The 23,954-nt window shown below is 47.4% G+C and overlaps 1 protein-coding gene across 2 annotated transcripts in view; it reads left to right on the forward strand.

Moving 5' to 3' along the window:
- The window catches only part of LOC141172260 (sulfotransferase 2B1-like), a 187,174-nt gene extending 163,708 nt beyond the window's left edge, over nt 1–23,466 (forward strand). For both annotated transcript variants that reach the window (XM_073656259.1, XM_073656260.1), the window contains exon 7: nt 23,059–23,466. In XM_073656259.1, coding sequence (XP_073512360.1) covers nt 23,059–23,177 — 119 coding nt within the window. In that variant the 3' untranslated portion in view covers nt 23,178–23,466. The remainder of the gene's footprint in view (nt 1–23,058) is intronic.
- Nucleotides 23,467–23,954: the final 488 nt, after the last annotated feature.

A 23,954-nucleotide genomic window follows, 5' to 3' on the forward strand; every position in this document is an offset into this window, starting at 1 on the left:
ACCCATCTTCGTTCTTTCCGTTCGTCTCCTCCCCCTTCGAGGGCGGTCCCGGGGCCACTGGGTGACTGTCAGCTCCAGGGGCGGTTCTTTCACGCTGACAGACACCTCTAGCATCACAGTCTCTGTTGGTGGGGGCGGTTTCCACTTTTGGCGCCATTTTCGGTCCTGGCCCACGATGGGAGGTGGCCTCTTACCACCCTCTGGCACGCCCATAATGGCGTCCACTCTTCCAAGGCGGGAAACCTTTGGAAATGGCGGGAATCGCTTCCCAGTGGCGGGAAACTCTGCAGATGGCGGGAAAACGCTGTTAATGGCGGACAACCGGCTGGAATCGACCTGTGATGGAGTCCGATGGCGGGGACCCTCCGGAACCGGCAGGAGACTTCTTTTTGAGGTAAACTTGCACTTTTCTTCAGGCACGCAGTACCCGGGTGTTGCGGGCACGTAATCCTGCCGACTACGCCAAAGTTGACGCGCCCCCTGGGACATATTCCTTTCTTTCAGGGGAATACCCGGAGCCGGATCAGATGGGGGTTGTAGTCTTCCGAGTGGCTGTGACCCGGTCCGTGCCCAGGGTGTCAAACTGAGTTGTATGTGGCAGTCATACAGATGTTATAAGTTCTTTATTTGTCGACTACGCCACCCGTTGTGTTGCGGTCACTGTGGCCGCCGCTGCAGCAGGGTCCGCTGAGGCTGGTGGTGTTGGTGCAGCTTGATAGGATAACCCCCAACGGGAGGGGTATAGCCTCCGTGGGATCAGGTGCAGAGGATGGGAGTTGTGGTGATGCAGTGTAGACGGCAATCAGAGACAGAGTCGGGTTATGCAGTTTAGGATGTTTTACTCACTGCTGATGTTCTGGTCACTCCAGCTTCGAGTGACCTCCCGAGCCGTGCTGCGTCCACCAGGTTCTGGATCCAGCCAACTCCCAAATAAGTCCGGAGCGTGACCCTGAGCTCTCCTTCAGTCCTTTCTCTGGCCGTCCCCACTATTGATCCACCCAGGTCCAGCTCCCTCGGGCCTTCTGTTGGGAGACCCTTGGCCTTGGGTTCCCTGACCCTCCTCGTGGTATGCTTTCGTGGTGGATGTGGTGGGTGACCATGGCAAACGCTGCCCACGGTCTCCGGTCTCTGGCTGGGGAGTGTTTTTGCCCCCACCAGCTTGGGTTCCGGTACCCTGTGCCGACTCTTCACCCGGGGATTTAAGTTGGGTTCTTGGAGTCCTTTTCTTCTGTTTCCCCCTCTGGGTCACTCTTTCTCCTCTCTCACTCTGGGTCTCTCTTCTCCTCCGCTCGCTGACTTTCTCTCTGCAACTGACCCTGTTCTTAGTTGGTGCCCACCTTATATACACCCTCTATGTGTGAGCTCAGGTGACCAGCACCCAATGAGCTCCTATCTTTACCCAGGCTGCTCCCCCTATCTGCCCCTACACTACTTGGGATGTACCACCCCCCTCCCACTCCAGCCAGGAACAGACTCGGTCGTACCTGCACATTTCTAAGTGGGAGTACCGTCGGCCTGTTCCTCGGAAATGGGATGTGTGTAGTGCATGCAGCCTACCGAGCTCAGTTCCACACTCCATCCTTACCCGGGAGTGGAATATCACACCTCTGGGTTGAGGTGCAATACCCCTGTAGCAGCCGAATCCTCAGGGTGCTACACAAGTATGCAGCCAGCCACCCACCCACAGGCAGCAATACTATACTGCCAAATTTTTGACAGCGGCTTGCACTTGAAATATGGCCTTTTAGGCTCGTGGAGGTGAAAGCTGTCCACAACCTCATGGCGGCAACCAGGTGTCCATACTCAGTCTCAAGCCACCACTATTTCTTCCGATGTCATCTCCGCTTTCCACAAGCGTGGGTCCCACAACATTACCCGTGCCCTCCCCAGTGCACTTACTGGGAAGGACCGCCTAACCACAAACACGTGGTCAAGTAAATGTGAACAGGGACGGTACGGAACCAGTCCACAGCTTGTCGATGAGTTGTATTTCACCACAGCCATATTTTTTAGCTTGGTGAAAGGACTGACTTTTGGAAAACCATATTTACTCCGGCTGTTATTTCTCCGTCACCAGGTTCTGCCCATTGTCACACACGAATATGCCTGGCTGTATGTTCAGTGATGAGAACCGCAGATCAGACTGCTGTATTACAGCTTTCAACAACTCTGCAGCTGTGGGCGATTTGTCCCCTAAGCATTAAGCATGTTATCTTCCCCACAGCCTGTTGCTGCTTGGCCAAGGCAGTGCTGCAGTGCTTTCAGCTTGTGACTGATGTGGTCTTTTGGAGATGAAGGCTGAACTGAAGGAGGAGATGCAGGAGCTGAACAATGTGATTACATTGAGGTTACATTGGCGACTCTGGTTCTTATACTAAATTTTTTAAGACAAATGCATTCACCGGGAAATGTAATTTTAACATTTTACAACCTTATCTGGCCACGTGACCTCCCTATTGTTAGAGACTGGAGCCATCAGACAGCTATGCTTTGTTGTTACCATTATTAACGAGTGGGTCTCTAATACTGTTAATGCGTATGCAGTTACTGCAAGGGCTGCAAAAAATTGGGGAGGCACTTCAATGCCCCTTGCAAGAGACGTAGAGGTCAGAGAGCCTCCTAAAAACAATGTTCCTATTATTATGAAGTTGGTCTCCCATAGTGTTTGGCTACGCAGTGAAACAATGGCTGCCAAAAATTTGGAGGAACTCCAATGCCCCTTGCAAGAGACGTAGATATGTTGATATAGTACATATGGTGGTGATATGGTGGTGGAGGATGAGGATGCGGAGAAGGAGGAGCACAAGAGCAAATAGACAAAATCAGGAAGCGTATACCCATGTTTGAGTGTGAAGACAGAGGTGCATGGGAATAGAGTTAGACCTCCCCAAAAAAACACATCTATTTGAGTTTATGCTACACTGCTATCATTCGGTGGTGTTGAGAAGTCTGGTCCAATCCAGCCCTTATTCATTTTTATATGAGTCAACCTATCAGCATTTTCAGTTGACAGGTGAATGCACCTGTCGGTTATAATTAAACCGGCGGCACTAAAAACCCGCTATGACAAAACGCTAGTGGCTGGTCAGGCCAGGTCCTCCAAGGCGTAGAGAGCCAGTTCATGCCACGTGTCCAGCTTGGATACCCAATAATTATAAGACACAGAGGAATTACGAAGGACGTTGGTACGGTCGGCAAGGTACTTCCTCACCATCTTCCGAAACTTTGCACTCCTTGTGAGAATACCCCCCCGCCTCAGGGCATGTGCGATGGGAGGGTCTGAGAAAACTTTCCCTGAACTTTGACAGTTTCTGGATTGCATTTGTGGCTCTCTCGCCTGTACTCCTTGGTTGTCCAACAAACTGTGACCTCTGCCGCCAGCGTTTTCAGGTGGGAATTGTTTCACTAATTCCACAACAAGGGCCTTCTCGTACTGCCCCATTTTATTAGGCCTCTCCTGCAAAGGAATAAGAGACATAAAGTTCTCCCTGTAGTGTGGGTCTAGCAGCGTCACCAACCAGTAATGACTGTCACCCAAAATTTCGACAACGCGGGAGTCACGAGAAAGGCAGTGTAACATAAACTCAGTCATGTGTGCCAAACTGCAAAGAGGCAAGACTTCCGTGTCCTCACCAAGAGGACGACTGACCATGCTCTCCTCCTCATCTCCTCTTCCTCCTCCTCCCTGTCCTCAGGCCATCCATGCTGAACAGACGGTATGGCAGTTGTGCAGGTAGTACCGTCTATAGCGCAGGAAACTAGCTCCTGTTCTTCATCCTCCTTTTCCTCATTGTCACCCAATCCACGTTGGGATGAGATGAGGCTGGGCTGTGTGTAATCACCCTGTACGGTTCCATGCTCCATTTCATTGTGCTCCGCCTGCAATGCATCTTCTTTAATTGTGAGCAGAGAGCATTTCAGAAGACACAGAAGCGGGATAGTGATGCTAATTATGGCATCATTGCTGCTTACCTTCTTGGTGGAATCCTCAAAGTTTTGGAGGATGGAACAGATGTCTGACATCCATGTCCACTCCTGAGGTCTTATGTGTGGAGTCTGCCTGAATACCGACGGCCTTGTTGATGCAGGTAGTCAACAATTGCCCTTTTCTGCTCACAAATACTTCCCAACATCTGCAATGTAGAATTCCATCGTGTGGAGACATAACACATCAGTCGGTGAGCCGGAAGCTGCAAACGCTGCTGAAGCACCTCAAGAGCGGCGGAAGCAGTAGCTGACTTTCTAAAATGGCGCCGTGCTTTGACAAGCAGATCCGACAAATTCGGATAGGTTTTGAGAAACCGCTGAACCACAAGCTTAAGTACATGGGCCAGGCATGGTACGTGTGTGAGATTGCCTCGCCTCAAAGCCACCAATAGGTTCTGGCCATTGTCACACACGACCATGCCTGGCTGTAGGTTCATCGATATCAACCACAGATCAGCCTGCTCTTTCATAGCTGTCCACAACTCTATAGCGTTGTGTGGTTTGTCACCTAAGCATATTAGCTTCAGCAGAGCCTGTTGCAGCTTGGCCGAGGCAGTGCTGCAGTGCTTCCAGCTTGCGACTGATGTGGTCATTTCAGAGATGGATGCTGAAGAGGAGGAGGAGGTGCAGGAGAAGTAGAATGTGTGGGCAACCCTGATTGACCCAGGGCCCTCAATCCTCGGCGTCGGGAGGACGTGTTCCGTCCCAAGGTCCGACTGGGTTGCGGCTTCCACTATGTTAACCCAGTGTGCCATCAGCAAGATGTACTGTCTCTGCTCACAAGCACTTTTCCACGTGTCCATGGATAGGTGGACTTTCCCAGTAACTGCGTTGTTCAGGGCACGGCTAATGTTGTGGGACAAGTGCTTGTGTAATGCGAGGTTGGCAGACCGGAAGAAATAGTGGCGGCTGGGGACCGAGTACCGAGGGATGCCCGCCACCATGAGGTTGTGGAAATCTTCTCCACGAGCCTAAAAGGCAAGCATTCGCGAAATGTGTGTATTTAGTAGTGTGGCCTGTGGGGCGTTAGCTGCGTATTTGCGTTTGCGTTCCAAGGACTGGGATAAGGACATCTGAACGCTGTGCTGGGTCAATGACGTGGACGTGCTTGCTGATGATTCTAGTTGAGTGATCAATGACACGTGCAGGGGGGAGGCATTTTGGCATACGCCATGGAAAAAGGATTGGCATGCACGCACAACAGCGGAACAAGCAGTGGTGTCACCCGCAGACACTGTTGCTGGACCCTGGGGTTCAGCCCACTTAGTCGGGTGCTTTGCTGCCATGTGCCTGATCATGCTGATGGTGGTCAGGCTGGTAGTTTTTCTACCTCTACTGATGCTGGCCTTGCAGGTGGTGCAAATGGCCTTTTTGGGGTTATCAGCAGAGTCTTTAAAAAACAACCAGACTCGGGAAGACCTAACAGTTGTCCTGGCAACTTCCGTTGTGTTACCACCGTGTCACCACACTGCTTGTTCTTACCTATTGTGGTGCTACACCTCCCTCCCCCTGTGTGCTGCTGTCCTTGCTCTGCATTTCACCTTGCCAGGTTGGGTTCAGAGACTTCATCATCCACCACCTCATCTTCCACTTCTGCACCCTCGTCCTCCTCCTGACTGTATGGCAATTGTGTCTCATCATCATCCACCTCTTTTGACATTTTCCCACTGTTACCTTCATGTGACCATGACTGCTCACATATTTGGGCATTGCTACATGCGATCTCCTCTTGCCCCTCTTCAAGTGGACCGGGCAAGAGGCCCGAATCTATAAATGGAAAAGTGAATGGCTCTTCGGAGTGTCCAAGTGTGGGATTAGTTGTCTCCTGGCACTCGGCATGGTGGGAGGAACAAGGATCAGGTGAGGAATATGCAGTCCAGACTCACAGCTACTGAAACTTGACGGTGTGGAAGACAGGGTTGTCGTGGTGGTGGCTAATTGACTGGAAGCATTATCTGCTATCCAACCAATAACCTTTTCACACTGCTCTGTGTTGAACAGTGGTGTTCTCCAGTCCACTATTAAAGAGGTTGTCCACTACTTATTATCCCCTCCCCAATGTATCCCCCCGGTCCCCTAATTGTTTTTGTAAATACCTTCTGTTGCAGTTACTGCCTGTGAGCAGCACTATCGGTGGCTGCTCACAGGAATCACGTGATCCCCGGCTGCAGCCAGCGCTGACATCCGCTGACGACATGACAAGTCCAGGCTTCAGCCGGGGGTCCCTTTTACTCATTCCACGGTGGCTGCTGGGTTGTGGGCGGGGTTATCCCCGCGTGTCATACCCAGCATCCACCTCACGCTCTCCTTCTCCCCATTCATCGGGAAAGCGCCGCAGTGGATGCTGGGTGTGACTCACGGGGAAACCCCACCCACAACCTAACAGCCACCTCGAGGACCCCAGCACTGAGTCACACCTCACTTGTCTTGACATCAGCATGGAGTCACGTGATGCCCGTGAGCGGCCAGCGATAGCACCTCTCACAGACAGAACCTGCAACAGAAGGTATTTGCAAATGGGCCCCGGGGGGATACATTTGGGGCATAATAAAAAGTTGCGGCCAACTTCTTTCATTGAGACAGGAAGGTCGAGCGAGAAGATGTGGGTGTTTGTTGTGGCACAATTTCAGCTTGCCTATGGCCTCAGCCTCATCCTCTGCATGCACCATCATCACCATCACGTCCACTTCCCCATCCCTTTGCATGCACCTTGCCCATTTTAAATGAAGGACAATATTTTCCACGTTCACCACAAATGGCTGGATCTGAACGCAGTGATATGTGATACGTGTGACGGAAAACCACAGTTTTAAATAGCTGGCCTGTAGGTTACTATTTTTCTCAGCGACCTCATGGCAATAACTTTGTGGAGGTTTCACCAATTTAAGATACACCAGGTAACTGCTCTCCTCCAAATTAAAGATGTCCGAGTGCATGCAGAAAAGCTAAGTAACCAAATCTGCTAATCTGGTTGAAAAGCTTCACTCAGAGACTGAACCACGCAAATGGCATACTTTATTACGTAGACATGGGGTTAAATCGTATTCTCCTTCTAGGTGGGATTAGTAAAATTCCTTTCTTTTTATGATAACTCAGCACATTGCAATTTGTTCATCCATGTATCATTTGGCCTTAGTAACGCCTTATGAATTCCAATGAGAGGGGGTAAGTTTGTCTCTCAGCGCCATGTTTGCCAACTCGACATGAATCTCTCTGTTATCAGCCATGCACATGCATACGTCATTCCCATTAAATCATTTCTACAATAAGAATAGAAACTGTTAGTTATATATTCATTAACTATTAACATAATCCATGTGCATATACACATTTGCATACATACATACACATAGATTATTCCATCATCCCTATATTAATTCACACTGATTAGGTAATCTATGAAAAGAAACTAATTGATTTTCTATAATATACTGTATATATTTTACCTTGACAACTTCACTGACACACTGAAACAAAATTTTAATGGAGGTCTGAAATGCCTGAATTTGAAGCACACTTATATGTGATACGTATGACGGAAAACCACAGTTTTAAATAACTGGCCTGTAGATTACTATTTTCAATAACTTCACTAACACACTGCAAAATAATTTAAATGGAGGCCAATATTCTCCACATTCACTACAAAGAATCTGGCTGTATTCTGCTGTGGCAACAAGCAAATGGAGCAGAAAAACTGTGTTCTCTGGATTGCTTTTTAACGAAATAATCAGAATTAAGATCAAAAAATAATTATCCCTGGCCCCTGATACCTGGGGCTATTTGTAGAAACATCTATAACAGAAGCAGCAGACAGAACTGGAATGGAGCCTCTTGTGATGTATTATACACTGCAGTCTGCCACATACACTGCCTGCCTGCCTAGCACTGATATACAGTACAGACCAAAAGTTTGGACACACCTTCTCATTTAAAGATTTTTCTGTATTTTCATGACTATGAAAAATGTACATTCACACTGAAGGCATCAAAACTATGAATTAACACATGTGGAATTATATACTTAACAAAAAAGTGTGAAACAACTGAAAATATGTCTTATATTCTAGGTTCTTCAAAGTAGCCACCTTTTGCTTCGATGACTGCTTTGCTTACTCTTAGCATTCTCTTGATGAGCTTCAAGAGGTAATCTCTGGAAATGGTCTTCCTACAATCTTGAAGGAGTTCCCAGAGATGCTTAGCACTTGTTGGCCCTTTTGCCTTCACTCTGCGGTCCAGCTCACCCCAAACCATCTCGATTGGGTTCAGGTCTGGAGACTGTGGAGGCCAGGTCATCTGGCGTAGCACACCATCACTCTCCTTGTTGGTCAAATAGCCCTTACACAGCCTGGAGGTGTGTTTGGGGTCATTGTCCTGTTGAAAAATAAATGATGGTCCAACTAAACGCAAACCGAATGGAATAGCATGCCGCTGCAAGATGCTGTGGTAGCCATGCTGGTTCAGTATGCCTTCAATTTTGAATAATCTCCAAAAGTGTCACCAGCAAAGCACCCCCACACCATCAAACCTCCTCCTCCATGCTTCACGGTGGGAACCAGGCATGTAGAGTCCATCCGTTCACCTTTTCTGCGTCGCACAAAGACACGGTGGTTGGAACCAAAGATCTCAAATTTGGACTCATCAGACCAAAGCACAGATTTCCACTGGTCTAATGTCCATTCCTCGTGTTCTTTAGCCCAAACAAGTCTCTTCTGCTTGTTGCCTGTCCTTAGCAGTGGTTTCCTAGCAGCTATTTTACCATGAAGGCCTGCTGCACAAAGTCTCCTCTTAACAGTTGTTGTAGAGATGTGTCTGCTGCTAGAACTCTGTGTGGCATTGACCTGGTCTCTAATCTGAGCTGCTGTTAACCTACGGTTTCTGAGGCTGGTGACTCGGATAAACTTATCCTCAGAAGCAGAGGTGACTCTTGGTCTTCCTTTCCTGGGGCGGTCCTCATGTGAGCCAGTTTCTTTGTAGCGCTTGATGGTTTTTACAACTGCACTTGGGGACACTTTCAAAGTTTGCCCAATTTTTCAGACTGACTGACCTTCATTTCTTAAAGTAATGATAGAAACTCGTTTTTCTTTACTTAGCTGCTTTTTTCTTGCCATAATACAAATTCTAACAGTCTATTCAGTAGGACTATCAGCTGTGTATCCATCTGACTTCTGCACAACACAACTGATGTTCCCAACCCCATTTATAAGGCAAGAAATTTCACTTATTAAACCTGACAGGGCACACCTGTGAAGTGAAAACCATTTTCGGTGACTACCTCTTGAAGCTCATCAAGAGAATGCCAAGAGTGTGCAAAGCAGTCATCAAAGGAAAAGGTGGCTACTTTGAAGAACCTAGAATATAAGACATATTTTCAGTTGTTTCACACTTTTTTATTAAGTATATAATTCCACATGTGTTAATTCATAGTTTTGATGCCTTCAATGTGAATGTACAATTTTCATAGTCATGAAAATACAGAAAAATCTTAAAATGAGAAGGTGTGTCCAAACTTTTAGTCTGTACTGTATATATACAGTTATATGAAAAAGTTTTGGCACCCCTATTAATCTTAAGCTGAATGTTTTATAAAAATTGGTGTTTTTGCAACATCTATTTCAGTTTGATTTATGTAATAACTGTTGGACTCAGTAATGTTTCTGCCTTGAAATGAGGTTTATTGTACTATCAGAAAATGTGCAATCTGCATTCAAACAAAATTTGACAGGTGCATAAGTATGGGCACTTCACCAGAAAAGTGACATTAATATTTAGTAGATCCTCCTTTTGCAAAAATAACAGCCTCTAGTCGCTTCCTGTAGCTTTTAATGAGCTCCTGGATCCTGAATGAAGGTATTTTTGACCATTCCTCTTTACAAAACAATTCCAGTTCAGTTAAGTTTGATGGTCGCCGAGCATGGACAGCCCTCTTCAAATGATCCCACAGATGTTCAATGATATTCAAGCCTGGGGACTGGGATGGCCATTCCAGAACATTGTAATTGTTCCTCTGCATGAATGCCTGAGTAGATTTGGAGCGGTGTTTTGGATCATTGTCTTGCTGAAGGATCCATCCCCTGCGTAACTTCAACTTTATCACTGATTCTTGAACATTATTGTCAAGAATCTGCTGATACTGAGTGTAATACATGCGTCCCTCAACTTTAACAAGATTCCCGGTGCCGGCATTAGCCACACAGCCCCAAAGCATGATGGAACCTCCACCAAATTTTACTGTGGGTAGCAAGTGTTTTTCTTGGAATGCTGTGTTTTTTTGCCGCCATGCATAGCGCCTTTTTGTATGACCAAACAACTCAATCTTGGTTTCATCAGTCCACAGGACCTTCTTCCAAAAAGAAATTGGCTTCTCCAAATGTGCTTTTGCATACCTCCGCTGACTCTGTTTGTGGCGTGCTTGCAGAAACGGCTTCTTTCGCATCACTCTCCCATACAGCTTCTCCTTGTGCAAAATGTGTTGTATAGTTAACCGATGCACAGTGACACCATCTGCAGCAAGTTGATGCTGCAGCTTTCTGGAGGTGGTCTGAGGATTGTCCTTGACTGATCTCACCATTCTCCTTCTCTGCCTATCTGATGTTTTTCTTGGCCTGCCACTTCTGGCCTTAACAAGAACTGTCCCTGTGTTCTTCCATTTCCTTACTATGTTCCTCACAGTGGAAACTGACAGGCTAAATCTCTGAGACAGCTTTTTGTATCCTTCCCCTGAACAACTATGTTGAATAATCTTTGTTTTCAGATCATTTGACAGTTGTTTTGAGGAGCCCATGATGCCACTCTTCAGAGGAGATTCAAACAGGAGAACAACTTGCAAGTGGCCACTTTAAGTAGCTTTTCTCATGATTGCATACACCTGGCTATGAAGTTCAAAGCTCAATGAGGTTACAAAACCAAAAAAAGTGGTTTAGTAAGTCAGTAAAAAGTAGGTAGGAGTATTTAAAACAAGAAAATGATAAGGGTGCCCATACTTATCAAAAATTTTTGTCAAATTTTGTTTGAATGCAGATTGCACATTTTCTGTTAGTACAATAAACCTCATTTCAAGGCAGAAACATTACTGTGTCCAACAGTTATTACATATATCAAACTGAAATAGCTGTTGCAAAAACACCAATTTTAAGAAAACATTACGCTTAAGATTAATAGGGGTGCCCAAACTTTTTCATATAACTGTATATATATATTAGCTATTGAGCCCGTTCTACGCCCGAGTGGCGAGCATTTTTATTGGTATATGGTCTCCCATGCTGGTATGTGCTGCCCCCATCCTGGTATTTGAGCTGCCCCCATCCTGGTATTTGTGCTCCCCAATCCTGTTCCTCAATCCTGTTATGTGCTGCCCTCATCCCTATCCTGGTATGCATGGCACCCCTCACCACTAATCCTGGTATGCATGGCACCTCTCACCCCAAATCCTGGTATGCATGGCACTCCTCACCCCCAATCCTGGTATGCATGGCACCCCTCATCCCCAATCCTGGTATGCATGGCACCCCTCATCCCCAATCCTGGCATGCATGCATGGCGCCCCTCATCCTGGTATGCATGGCTCCCTCATACCCAATACTGGTATGCATGGTAACCCATCCCTCATCCCTATCCTGGTACGCATGGTACCCCATCCCTCATCCCTATTCTAGTGTGTATGGCACCCCTCATCCCTATCCTGGTATGCATGGCACCCCATCCCTCATCCTGATATACATGGTACCCCTCATCCCTATCCTGGTATACATGGCCCCTCATCAGAATCCTGGTATGCATGGCCCCCCAGATCCATATCCTGGTATGCATGGTACTGCTCATCCCTATCCTGGTATGCATGGCACCCCTCATCCCAAATCTTGGAATGCATGGCACCCCTCATCCCAAATCCTGGTATGCATGGCACCCCTCATCCCCAATCCTGGTATGCGTGGCACCCCTCATCCCCAATCCTGGTTTGCATGGCACCGCTCATCCCCAATCTTGGTATGCATGGCACCCCTCATCATTAATCCTGGTATGCATGGTACCCCTCATCCTTATCCTGGTATGCATGGCACTCCTCATGCCCAATCCTGGTTTGCATGGCACCCCTCATCTCCAATCCTGGTATGCATGGCACCCCATCTCTCATCCTGGTATGCATGGCCCCCTCAACCCAAATTTGATATACATGGCACCCCTCATCCCAATCCTGGTATGTATGGCACCCCTCATCCCCCAATCCTGGTATGTATGGTACCTAATCCCTCATCCTGGTATGCATGGCTTCCTCATCCCCAATCCTGGTATGCATGGTATCCCTCATCCCCAATCCTGGTATGCATGACACTACTCATCCCTATCCTGTTATGTATGGTACCCTTCATCCTGGTATGCATGGCACCCCATCCCTCATCCTGGTATGCGTGGTACCCCACATCCCTATTCTAGTATGTATGGTACCCCTCATTCTGGTATACATGGCACCCCTCATCCCAATTCTGATATTTATGGCCTCCTCATCCCTCAATCCTGGTATGCATTACACTCCATCCCTCATCCTAGAATGCATGGTACCCGTCATCCCTATTCTGGTATGCATGGTACTCCTCATCCTGGTATGCATGGCACCCCATCCCTCATCCTGGTATGCTTTGCACCCCATCCCTCATCCTTGAATGCATGGTACCCCACATCCCTATTCTGGTATGTATGGTACCCCTCATCCTGGTATACATGGCACCCCTCATCCCAATTCTGGTATGTATGGCACCCCTCATCCCCCAATCCTGGTATGTTTGGCCTCCTCATCCCCCAATCCTGATATGCATGGCACCCAACCCCCTCATCCTGGTATGTATGGCTCCCTCATCCCTAATCCTGGTATGCATGGCACGCCTCATCCCCAATTACTGGTGTGCATGGCTTCCCTCATCCCCAATCCTGGTTTGCATGGCACCCCTCATCTTTATCCTGGTATGCATGGCACTCCAAATCACCAATCCTGGTGTGCATAGTACCCCTCATCCCCAATCCTGTTATGCATGGCACCCCATCTCTCATTTTGGTATGCATGGCCCCTCTCATCCCAAATTTGATATATATGGCACCCCTCATCCCAATCCTGGTATGTATGGCACTCCTCATCCCCCAATACTGGTATGTATGGTACCCAAACCCTCATCCTGGTATGCATGGCTTCCTCATCCCCAATCCTGGTATGCATGGTACCCCTCATCCCCAATCCTGGTATGCATGGCACTCCTCATCCCTATCCTGGTATGCATGGTACCCCTCATCCTGGTGTGCATGGCACCCCATCCTTCATCCTGGTGTGCATGGTACCCCACATCCCTATTCTGGTATGTATGGTACCCCTCATTCTGGTATACATGCCACCCCTCATCTCAGTTCTGGTATGTACGGCCTCCTCATTCCCTCAATCCTTGTATGCATGGTACTCCATCCCTCATCCTGGTATGCATGGTACCCCTCATCCCTATTCTGGTATGCATGGTACCCCTCATCCTGGTATGCATGGCACCCCATCCCTCAACCTTGTATGCATGGTATCCCACATCTCTATTCTCGTATGTATGGTACCCCTCATCCTGGTATACATGGCACCCCTCATCCCAATTCTGGTATGTATGGCACCCCTCATCCCCCAATCCTGGTATGTATGGCCTCCTCATCCCCCAATCCTGATATACATGGCACCCAACCCCTCATCCTGGTATGCATGGCTCCCTCTTCCCCAATCCTGGCATGTATGACCCCCTCATCCCTATCCTGGTATGCATGGCACTCCTGATCCCCCAATCCTGGTGTACATGGCACCCCATATTCCTATTCTGGTATGCATGGTACCCCTTATCCCTATTCTGGTATGCATGGTATCCCTCATCCTGGTATACATGGCACCCCATCCATCATCCTGGTATGCATGTTACCCCTCATCCCCAATGCTGGTATGCATGACACCCCTCACCCCCCAATCCTGGTATGCATGGCACCCCTCATCCCCAATCCTGGTATGCATGGCCCCCCTCACCTCCCAATCCTGGTATACATTGTCCCCTCCCCCCCAATCCTGGTATGCATGGTACCCCTCACCCCCCAATCCTGATATGCATGGTACCCCTCATCCCCCAATCCTGGTATGCATGGTACCCCTCATCCCCCAATCCTGGTATGCGTAGTACTCCTCATCCCACAAACCTGGTATGCATGGTACCCCTCACCCCCCAATCCTCATATGCATACCCCCCAATCCTGGTATGCATGGTCCCCTCACTCCCCAATCGTGGTATGCGTAGCCCCCTCACCCCCTATCCAGGTATGCGTGGTACCCCTCACCCCCCAATCCTGGTATGTGTGGTACCCCTCATCCCCCAATCCTGGTATGCGTGGTCCCCTCACCCCCCAATCCTGGTATGCGTGGTCCCCTCATTCCCCAATCATGGTGTGCGTGGCCCCCTCACCCCCAATCCAGGTATGCGTGGCCCCTCACCCCCCAATCCTGGTATGCGTGGCCCCCTCATCCCCAAATCCTGGTACGCGTGGCCCCCTCATCCCCCAATCATGGTATGCGTGGCCTCCTCATTCCCCAATTGTGTTATGCGTGGCCCCCTCACCCCCCAATCATAGTATGCGTGGCCCCGTCATCCCCCAATCCTGGTATATGTGGCCCCCTCACCCCCCAATCCTGATATGCATGGCCCCCTCACCCCCCAATCCTGGTATGTATGGCACCCCTCATCCCCCAAGCCTGGAATGCATGGGCCCCTCTCCCCGAATCCTGGTATGTATGGCACCCCTCATCCCTTCCACGCTGCACACATACAAAAAAAAAACACTTATACTCACCTTTCTTCCCTGTGCTCCAGCGCTGCAGTGTCCTGTTCTGCCGGAGGCCAGGAGAGGAGTGTGGCACTGGAGTATGCGCGTGCCCACACCGCGCTGTTCGGCGCCATTTTGCTGAAGACACACTGCAAATGTGTCTTCAGTAAAATGCGCCTGATAGCGTTTTGTGCATGTGCCGACTCCGATGCCTTCACTCCTGCCCCTCCTATGGCGGGAAGAAAGGCGCCGTGGCAACGCTCCTCCCGGTCAGGTAAGTATGTAAGTATGGCGCCGGAGATCGCGGTATGCATTCAGTGTCTTCGCATACCTCGATCTCCGGCGCCATACATTCCTCTTACCTGTAGCAGCTCTATGCATTCTTCTGCCTGGAGCCAGACTGCGCAGGCGTGTCACACTTGCGCAGTCTATAGAGGCTTCAGACAGAGGGACGCTTGTAGCGTTATATTATAGATATATATATATATTGTAATGTAGCGACTTGATGGCATTATGGTAATGGTCCAGAATGTGTTTTACCTGACCATGTACCTTCCCCCTCAGGTGACTGGTCACATGACTGTGACATAGCACTGGTCCTGCGCGCACAGAATGTCTGTCTGATCACATGACTGTGACATCAGCAAGGTCCTGTCTGTGTGTGTGTGTGTGTGTGTGTGCACGGGATGGATATACAAACCCTGCTTGATGGGAGACAGGTGTGTTCGGTGTGTTGGTCGTGAGGCCTGTTCTCCGTGTGTGTGGGACACCGTGATACCGTGAAGCCTGGCAGCCTGAAAGGTCGAGGCTGGATCTTGTGTAGATGCCAGTGGCCTTGGAAGGCAGCGGCTTGGTGAAGAGTCCGGAAAGGCGCAGACTGGATGTGTGTTAGTGAAACATTCCAGTAGCCTTAGACGGGACGACGGCTAGAGACCCTTAAAGCCACAGTGGTGGCGGATTAAATGGACTGCAGCAACTAAACCCGGCAAAGGTAATACACTTTGTTATATGGACACTTATATAGACATTGCTATAGTATTACCTTGCTGAAGGCTTTAACTTGGGCCAATTGGGCCTGTCTGCTACTTGACAGACTCCCGGATGTTAATTGTGTAAACATGCCGGTGATAAACTAAGAAGGACTGTGTGATATGCGGTTTATGATAATATAATAAACTACTGTATTGAGAAAATACCGGAAGGACATTGCACGTGTGCTTAATTTACCCGGTGCAGCGAGTATCCCCCAGGATGATGACTAGCGCTGCCTTACAATATATATATATATATATATATATATATATCTGGAAGGAGACAAGTGTAAGGGACACACAGTGCTGTGCAAATTAATTGGGACAAAGCCAAAAAAAACATATTTTTGAATATTTAATAATAAAATGTTATAATGCACTGTTACATACTAATTTAAGTAAGAAATATGTCCTCCTTTAGCAGATATGAGATTTTCAATGCGTTTTGACATTGATTCTACCAAGTTTTTGCATAAATTCTTCAATTCTTCATCATGGAACCACACTTGTATGGCACTGTTTATCATGCATTCTTTGGTTGTACAGTCCATTTTGCCAAGACGTCTCTTCACAATGCTCCACAAATTTTCAATAGGATTTAAGTCTGGTGAATTGCCAGGCCTGTCCAGCACTTTTACTTTATTTTCTTCCAGGAATTTCTTCACACACTTGGAATTGTGTTATGAAGAAAATGTACACTAAACCACTCCTCACAGAAACAAGCTCTCAACTGAAGCTGAGGGGGCAGATAGCTGTTATTTTCCTACTAAAACCAGTCAAACCACATTTTGTTACTCACGGTTGTACACTCACACCTGTTCTAAGCAGTTAAAACTGGTTTGAATCACTGACTGGTATCCAACTTACGATTTTACTTAAAAAATGCTTTGTCCCAATTAATTTGCACAGCACTGTATATACTAGGATGGGATTTAGGATAAAGGACATATATACCAAGATGGGAGATATAAATACAGTACAGACCAAAAGTTGGACACATCTTCTCATTTAAAGTTTTTTCTGTATTTTCTTGAATATGAAAATTGTACATTCACACTGAAGGCATCAAAACTATGAATTAACACATGTGGTATTATATATTTAACAAAAAAAGTGTGAAACAACTGAAAATATGTCTTATATTCTAGGTTCTTCAAAGTAGCCACCTTTTGCTTTGATGACTCCTTTGCACACTCTTGGCATTCTCTTGATGAGCTTCAAGAGGTAGTCACCGCAAATGGTCTTCCAACAATCTTGAAGGAGTTCCCAGAGATCCTTAGCACTTGTTGGCCCTTTTGCCTTCACTCTGTGGTCCAGCTCACCCCAAACCATCTCGATTGAGTTCAGGTCTGGTGACTGTGGAGGCCAGGTCATCTGGCATAGAACCCCATCACTCTCCTTCTTGGTCAAATTGCTCTTACACAGCCTGGAGGTGTGTTTGGGGTCATTGTCCTGTTGAAAAATAAATGATGGTCCAACTAAACGCAAACCGGATGGAATAGCATGCCGCTGCAAGATGCTGTGGTAGCCATGCTGGTTCAGTATGCCTTCAATTTTGAATAAATCCCCAAGAGTGTCACCAGCAAAGCACCCCCACGCCATCACACCTCCTCCTCCATGCTTCACGGTGGGAACCAGGCATGTAGAGTCCATCCGTTCACCTTTTCTGTGTCGCACAAAGACACGGTGGTTGGAACCAAAGATCAGACTAAAGCACAGATTTCCACTGGTCTAATGTCCATTCCATGTGTTCTTTAGCCCAAACAAGTCTCTTCTGCTTGTTGCCTGTCCTTAACAGTGGTTTCCTAGCAGCTATTTTACCATGAAGGCCTGCTGCACAATGTCTCCTCTTAACAGTTGTTGAAGAGATGAGTCTGCTGCTAGAACTCTGTGTGGCATTGATCTGGTCTCTAATCTGAGCTGTTGTTAACCTGCGATTTCTGAGGCTGGTGACTCAGATAAACTTATCCTCAGAAACAGAGGTGACTCTTGGTCTTCCTTTGCTGGGGCGGTTCACATGTGAGCCAGTTTCTTTGTAGCGCTTGATGGTTTTCGCAAATGCACTTGGTAACACTTTCAAAGTTTTCCCAATTTTTCGGACTGACTGACCTTCATTTCTTAAAGTAATGATGGCCACTCGTTTTTCTTTACTTAGCTGCTTTTTTCTTGCCATAATACAAATTCTAACAGTCTATTCAGTAGGACTATCAGCTGTGTATCCACCTGACTTCTGCACAACACAACTGATGGTCCCAACCCCATTTATAAGGCAAGAAATCCCACTTATTAAACCTGACAGGGCACATCTGTGAAGTGAAAACCATTTCCGATGACTACCTCTTGAAGCTCATCAAGAGAATGCCAAGAGTGTGCAAAGTAGTCATCAAAGCACAAGGTGGCTACTTTGAAGAACCTAGATTATAAGACATATTTTCAGTTTCACACTTTTTTGATAAGTATATAATTCCACATGTGTTAATTCATGGTTTTGATGCCTTCAGTGTAAATGTACAATTTTCATAGTCATGAAAATACAGAAAAATCTTTAAATGAGAATGTGTGTCCAAACTTTTGGTCTGTACTATTTATATATATATATATATATATATATATATATATATATACCACGATGTGCCCAGGATAGGGAACATATACACCAATATGGTGAACATATATACCAGGATCGGACAGGGATGGGGGACATATATACCAGGAAGGAGGCAGGAAGGTACGCAAATTTTTTCATGGCCATGCTTTATAGTGACTTTTTGCCCTTAAGTCCAATCAGGCCTCTAGCCTATTACCGTTACATTGACAATATTTTAATCATCTGGACGGAGTCTGATCAACAGCTGAAGATGTTCCATCAACACTTTAATCAATTTCATCCCACCATCAACCTAACACTCAACTACTCCTGTATTAAAATAAAATTTTTGGATAGCATCCTTAAGCTACAAAACAATGTAATAGAGACATTCCTATACCAGAAACCAATTGACCATCCAGCATACCTTAAATGGAACAGTTTTCATCCAAAAAACATAAAAAACTCTGTTTTCTACAGCCAAGCCAACAATCGAATATGTTCCAACCCTATGGATAGAGGCAAATACCTTGGTGGCCTCAGAAAGACCTTTTCGAATCAGGTTTACCCTCCAAGAGTACTTGAAAACCAGATTGTTCTTTAGAGATATTTTCCTTTTCTAAGTTTGTTGTATCTCACTCCACAGAGTTAACCACGGTTCTATCATGGTTCTATATGACTTCCACTGATATTTTTATGATTGACTCCTCTCAGCTTCCATAGCCAGCAGGATTCCTAGGCTATGGAAACTTTTATATCCATTAATTTCTGCAAGATCTCCCTCTCACTGCCTACAGTTGTCTTCAGACTGGATGTACTGAATTTAGGCGTACTCATAGCCTAATCAATACTCTCATATTTGTCCTGCATAGAAATCTTCATTAGGATCCTGCTAGTTGTGTGTTGTTTACACTGTATTACAATCAGGGGCGGACCTACCGCCCGTGCAGCCGGTTCATTGATCGGGGGGCCCTGAGGGAGAGGGAGCCCCTCCAGCCTCCAGCAGGGCCGCCATCAGGGCATGACTGCCCTGAATCCAGCATGGGGCCCGGCCAGTCGGGGCCCCCTCGGAGCCCCGTTGGGGCCCACCTCTTGTGCGTCTCCTCATGGAGCCCCCCGCAAGGACCCCCCTCCGTCACATGACCCCCCGCCATCACATGACCGGAGATGTCCCTGCGCTCAGCATGGGCCCGGGCCCCATGCTGAGCGCAGGGACATCTCCGCTCATGTGACGACGTCGGCACAATTCTTACCCTTCCCCGTGCCTCCGCAGCGTCTTCCGCGTCCTCTGACTGTGACGTCTCAGGTCAGAGGGCGCGGTGATATGTTAACACCGCGCGCAATCTCTCCTGAGCTGTCACAGCGCAGAGTGGAAAGACGCGGGCGATTCTGGAGTCCGGATCAGCATCAGGTGAGAAGTGATGTATTTGATTTTTTTTTTATGTATGGGGGCTTGGGGTATTATATGGTGGGGGGAGAGTGGGTGCAACATCCTGCATGGGGCATTATATGGGGGGGTGACATCCTGCATGGGGCATTATATGGGGGGGTGTGACATCCTGCATGGGGCATTATATGGGGGGGTGACATCCTGCATGGGGCATTATATGGGGGGTGTGACATCCTGCATGGGGCATTATAAGGGAGGGGGGTGACATCCTGCATGGGGCATTATATGGGGGGGGTGTGACATACTGCATTGGGCATTATAAGAGGGGAATGGGGGAGTGATGTCCTGCATGGGGCATTATAAGGGAGGGGGGAATTGACATCCTGCATGGGGGTTTTATATGCGGGTAGGGGGTGTGTGTGTCATCCTGCATGGGGCATTATAAGAGGGGAAGGGGGGAAGTGACATCCTGCATGGGGCATTATAAGAGGGGAAGGGGGGAAGTGACATCCTGCACGGGGCATTATATGGGAGGGGGGTGTGACATCCTGCATGGGGCATTATAAGAGGGGGAGGGGGGAATTGACATCCTGCATGGGGCATTATATGGGGGTGGGGAGGAGTGTGACATCCTGCATGGGGCATTATAAGAGGGGAAGGGGGGGTGTGACATCCTGCATGGGGCATTATAAGGGAGGGGGTGTGACATCCTGCATGGGGCATTATAAGAGGGGGAGGGGGGAATTGACATCCTGCATGGGGCATTATGAGGAGGGTGTGTGTGTGACATACTGCATGGGGCATTATAAGGGAGGGGGTGGTCTGACATACTGCATGGGGCATTGAAAAGGGAGGAAGTGACATCCGGCAAGGGGCATTATATGGGGGGGAGAGGTGACATCCTGCATGGGGCATTTTATGGGGGGTAGAGGTGATATCCTGCATAGGGCATTAAAAGGGGGTGTCATCCTGCATGGGGCATTATAAGGGGGTAACAGCCTGCATGGAGCGTTACATGGGGGCCAATATTCTGTATGGAGCGTTTTATGGTTGTCAGTATTCTGTATGGAGCATTATATGGGGGACAGTATTCTGTATGAAGCGTCATATGGGGGTCAGTATTCTGTATGGAGCGTTATATGGGGGCCAGTATTCTGTATGAAGCGTTATATGGGGGCCAGTATTCTGTATGGAGCATTATATGGGGGCCAGTATTCTGTATGGAGCGTTTTATGGGTGCCAGTATTCTGTATGGAGCGTTATATGGGGGTCAGTATTCTGTATGGAGCATTTTATGGGGGCCCGTATTCTGTATGCAGTGTTATATGGGGACCAGTATCCTGTATGGAGCATTATATGGGGACCAGTATCCTGTATGGAGCATTATATGGGGACCGGTATCTTGTATGGAGCATTATAAGGGGGTCAGTATCCTGTATGGAGCATTATATGGTGCCCATAATACTGTATGGAGGACTATACTGTCCGGTCTGCACTGTGCGCTGTGAGCTATTCTAGAATTTACAATAGATATCGCTCATGTAATGTAGTAAGTTAAATCCTTGGCCTTGTACTATCTATATATATAATTGTCTTATCCCGTCTGTCTGTCTTTCTGTCTGTCTGTCTGTCCAGGAAATCCCGCGTCGCTCATTGGTCCGGCCGCTGTCTGTCCAGGAAATCCCGCCTTGCTCATTGGTCTGGCCGCGGCCGATCAGCGACGCGGGATTTCAGAAAAAAGATGGCGGCCGTTAGCGGCTCATCTGCCGCACGGACGACCTCCATGCGGCTAACGTCGGGAGATCGCTGGCCGCAACCAATCAGCAATATTGGCGCCAAGTTTAAACACCGCTTCTCTGATAGGTCGCGCCCAGCCGGCCGCGATCAATCAGCGACTGCCGCAGCACGGCCACAAATTGGTACTAGCCGCTGATCTCCCGACGGTAGCCGCATGGAAGTCAGCAGCGATGTAGCCGGGAGATGACCGGCGCTAGCCGTTCATCTCCCGTCTGCTCACACCGAAAGTACCCGCACATCACGCCACTCCCCGTTCTCAGTAACACGAGTCGCTGATTGGCCGCAGCCGCCGGCCACGACCAATCAGCAATATGGGCGGCAAATTTAAACGCTGCTCTGCTGATTGGTCATGGCCGCCGCCCGCGACCAATCAGCGATTTGGGCGCCAAGTTTAAACTCGCTCTCCAGTACTCAGTAACACGTTTTGCTAATTGGTTGCGGCCGCCGGCCGCGACCAATCAGCAGTATTGGCGTCAAATTTAAACCCCGCTCTGCTGATTAGTCGCGACAGCCGGCCGTGACCAATCAGCGATTTTTGCGCCAAATTTAAACACCGCTCTGCTGATTGCGTCCCGTCGGCCGCATACATATTCTAGAATACCCGGTGCGTTAGAATCGGGCCACCATCTAGTATGTATATATTTCTCTGTGGTATCTGTGCATCATGAATCATGGTATGTGTTAAAGGGGCCCACTGAAACTCTGTCGCCCAGGGCCCACAAAAACCTGGAGCCGGCCCTGGGGGTAAGTATAACAAGTTTTTTTTTTTAAATAGAATTAATTAACTAGGAGTGGGGGGAATCAGAGATGCACGGGGGGATGAGAGATGCACGGGGGGGCCCTTCATGCCCCCTCTGAAGGGCAGGGGGGGCCCCCAAAAAATTCTTGCACAGGGGCCCACTACAGTCTGTGTCCGCCCCTGATTACAATATCATTTAATTGAGCATATCATTGGGGCAAGCTCAGTTTTGGAGGTAAGGGGGGCATTATCACCTCCAAATCAGGTGGAATTGTGCATTATAATGAGTTTTTGAACTACAAAGAGCCCATGTACTGTTCTTGCACAGGAGCCTCTTTTGTCTGTCTGCCAGTGGACGTATGATTTTATAATGATTCATATAGAAGTATCCAGTGAATCTGCTGCAATTTGGTTTCATGTTCAATTCATACAGTTTCTTTGAAAAACACTCTTCTTGCCTCTGTGTAAAGATTGGGCATTAGAGGCATACTGGGACTCCAAAGAAGTCTATAGATGCCCTGGCGTTGCTTTGTGCTTGGAGAATTATGGAACCCAGGTCACATTTGTGCAATCTGGAATAAATTTTACTCTTTGAAAAAAACTTGAAAATAAAGATAGGAAGTTTTATATTGCAATTGAAAAGAAATTAGTATTATGCTTTCAATTAATGTGATGTTCCTATTATTGCACTGTTTTGGTACAGGTCAAGCTGGTGATTGGAAGAACCATTTTACAGTAGCTCAGAGTGAATATTTCGATAAAATCTACAAAGAGAAGATGAAGGATGTCAATATGAAATTTTTCTGGGAGCAATCTTCATAAAGTCATCATCTCATTCTGTATATGAAGCAAGAAGCGTTTGCATGATTGAGCCATATGGCTTACTCAGGGTTGCCAATGTCCATGATGTGACCGTCTCTAAAAATAAGGGGCCATTGCAATAAACAATAAATGTATCTGGGATTTCTTCTTTTGATACCTGGAAGGGGATTGTGGTGTTATCGTGATTGTAATTATTGCCCTGACGTACAGATATACACCACTTATAGTAAATATAACTCTAGGCCATTTAGCGGCAAATTGACCAAAAAATAAAATAAAAATGAAGGTAGATTTTCCTTGTTTTGCTATTAACTGTCACACAACATAAATAACATAAAAAAATATATTATGAGCAAAAAGGTACTATAGCCACAATTTGCACATAAAGGGGATAGACTAAATCAATGGGAAAAGAAGTGCAAGGCATAAAGATATGAATAAAAATATAATTTTATTTCAACATCAATTAAAAATGAATAAGTTAAAAAACATATACATGACACAAGACATTCATGGCTGGTGAGTACTATAATAACATAATAGACCCACAATATATACAATCAAATACAAATAGAGAGCGGGTACAATCATGCGTTACAGATGTATACAAATGTAATAAAGGTGTTGAGGTACACTAGATGTAAATAGTGATTCAAAAAGAATCAATTACCACAGGATGATAAGCGGGGGACGTGATAGATGAGTGGGAGGGACTGGTGATAGCTCAGATTAGCGGCGAGCTTGTAATTATTTTGTTCCCTGTAACTTTAAGTGAGG

Source organism: Phyllobates terribilis, unplaced genomic scaffold, assembly GCF_046119375.1.
Source record: "Phyllobates terribilis strain yellow unplaced genomic scaffold, ASM4611937v1 Scaffold_12__6_contigs__length_324123572, whole genome shotgun sequence".
Classification (NCBI taxonomy): domain Eukaryota; kingdom Metazoa; phylum Chordata; class Amphibia; order Anura; family Dendrobatidae; genus Phyllobates; species Phyllobates terribilis.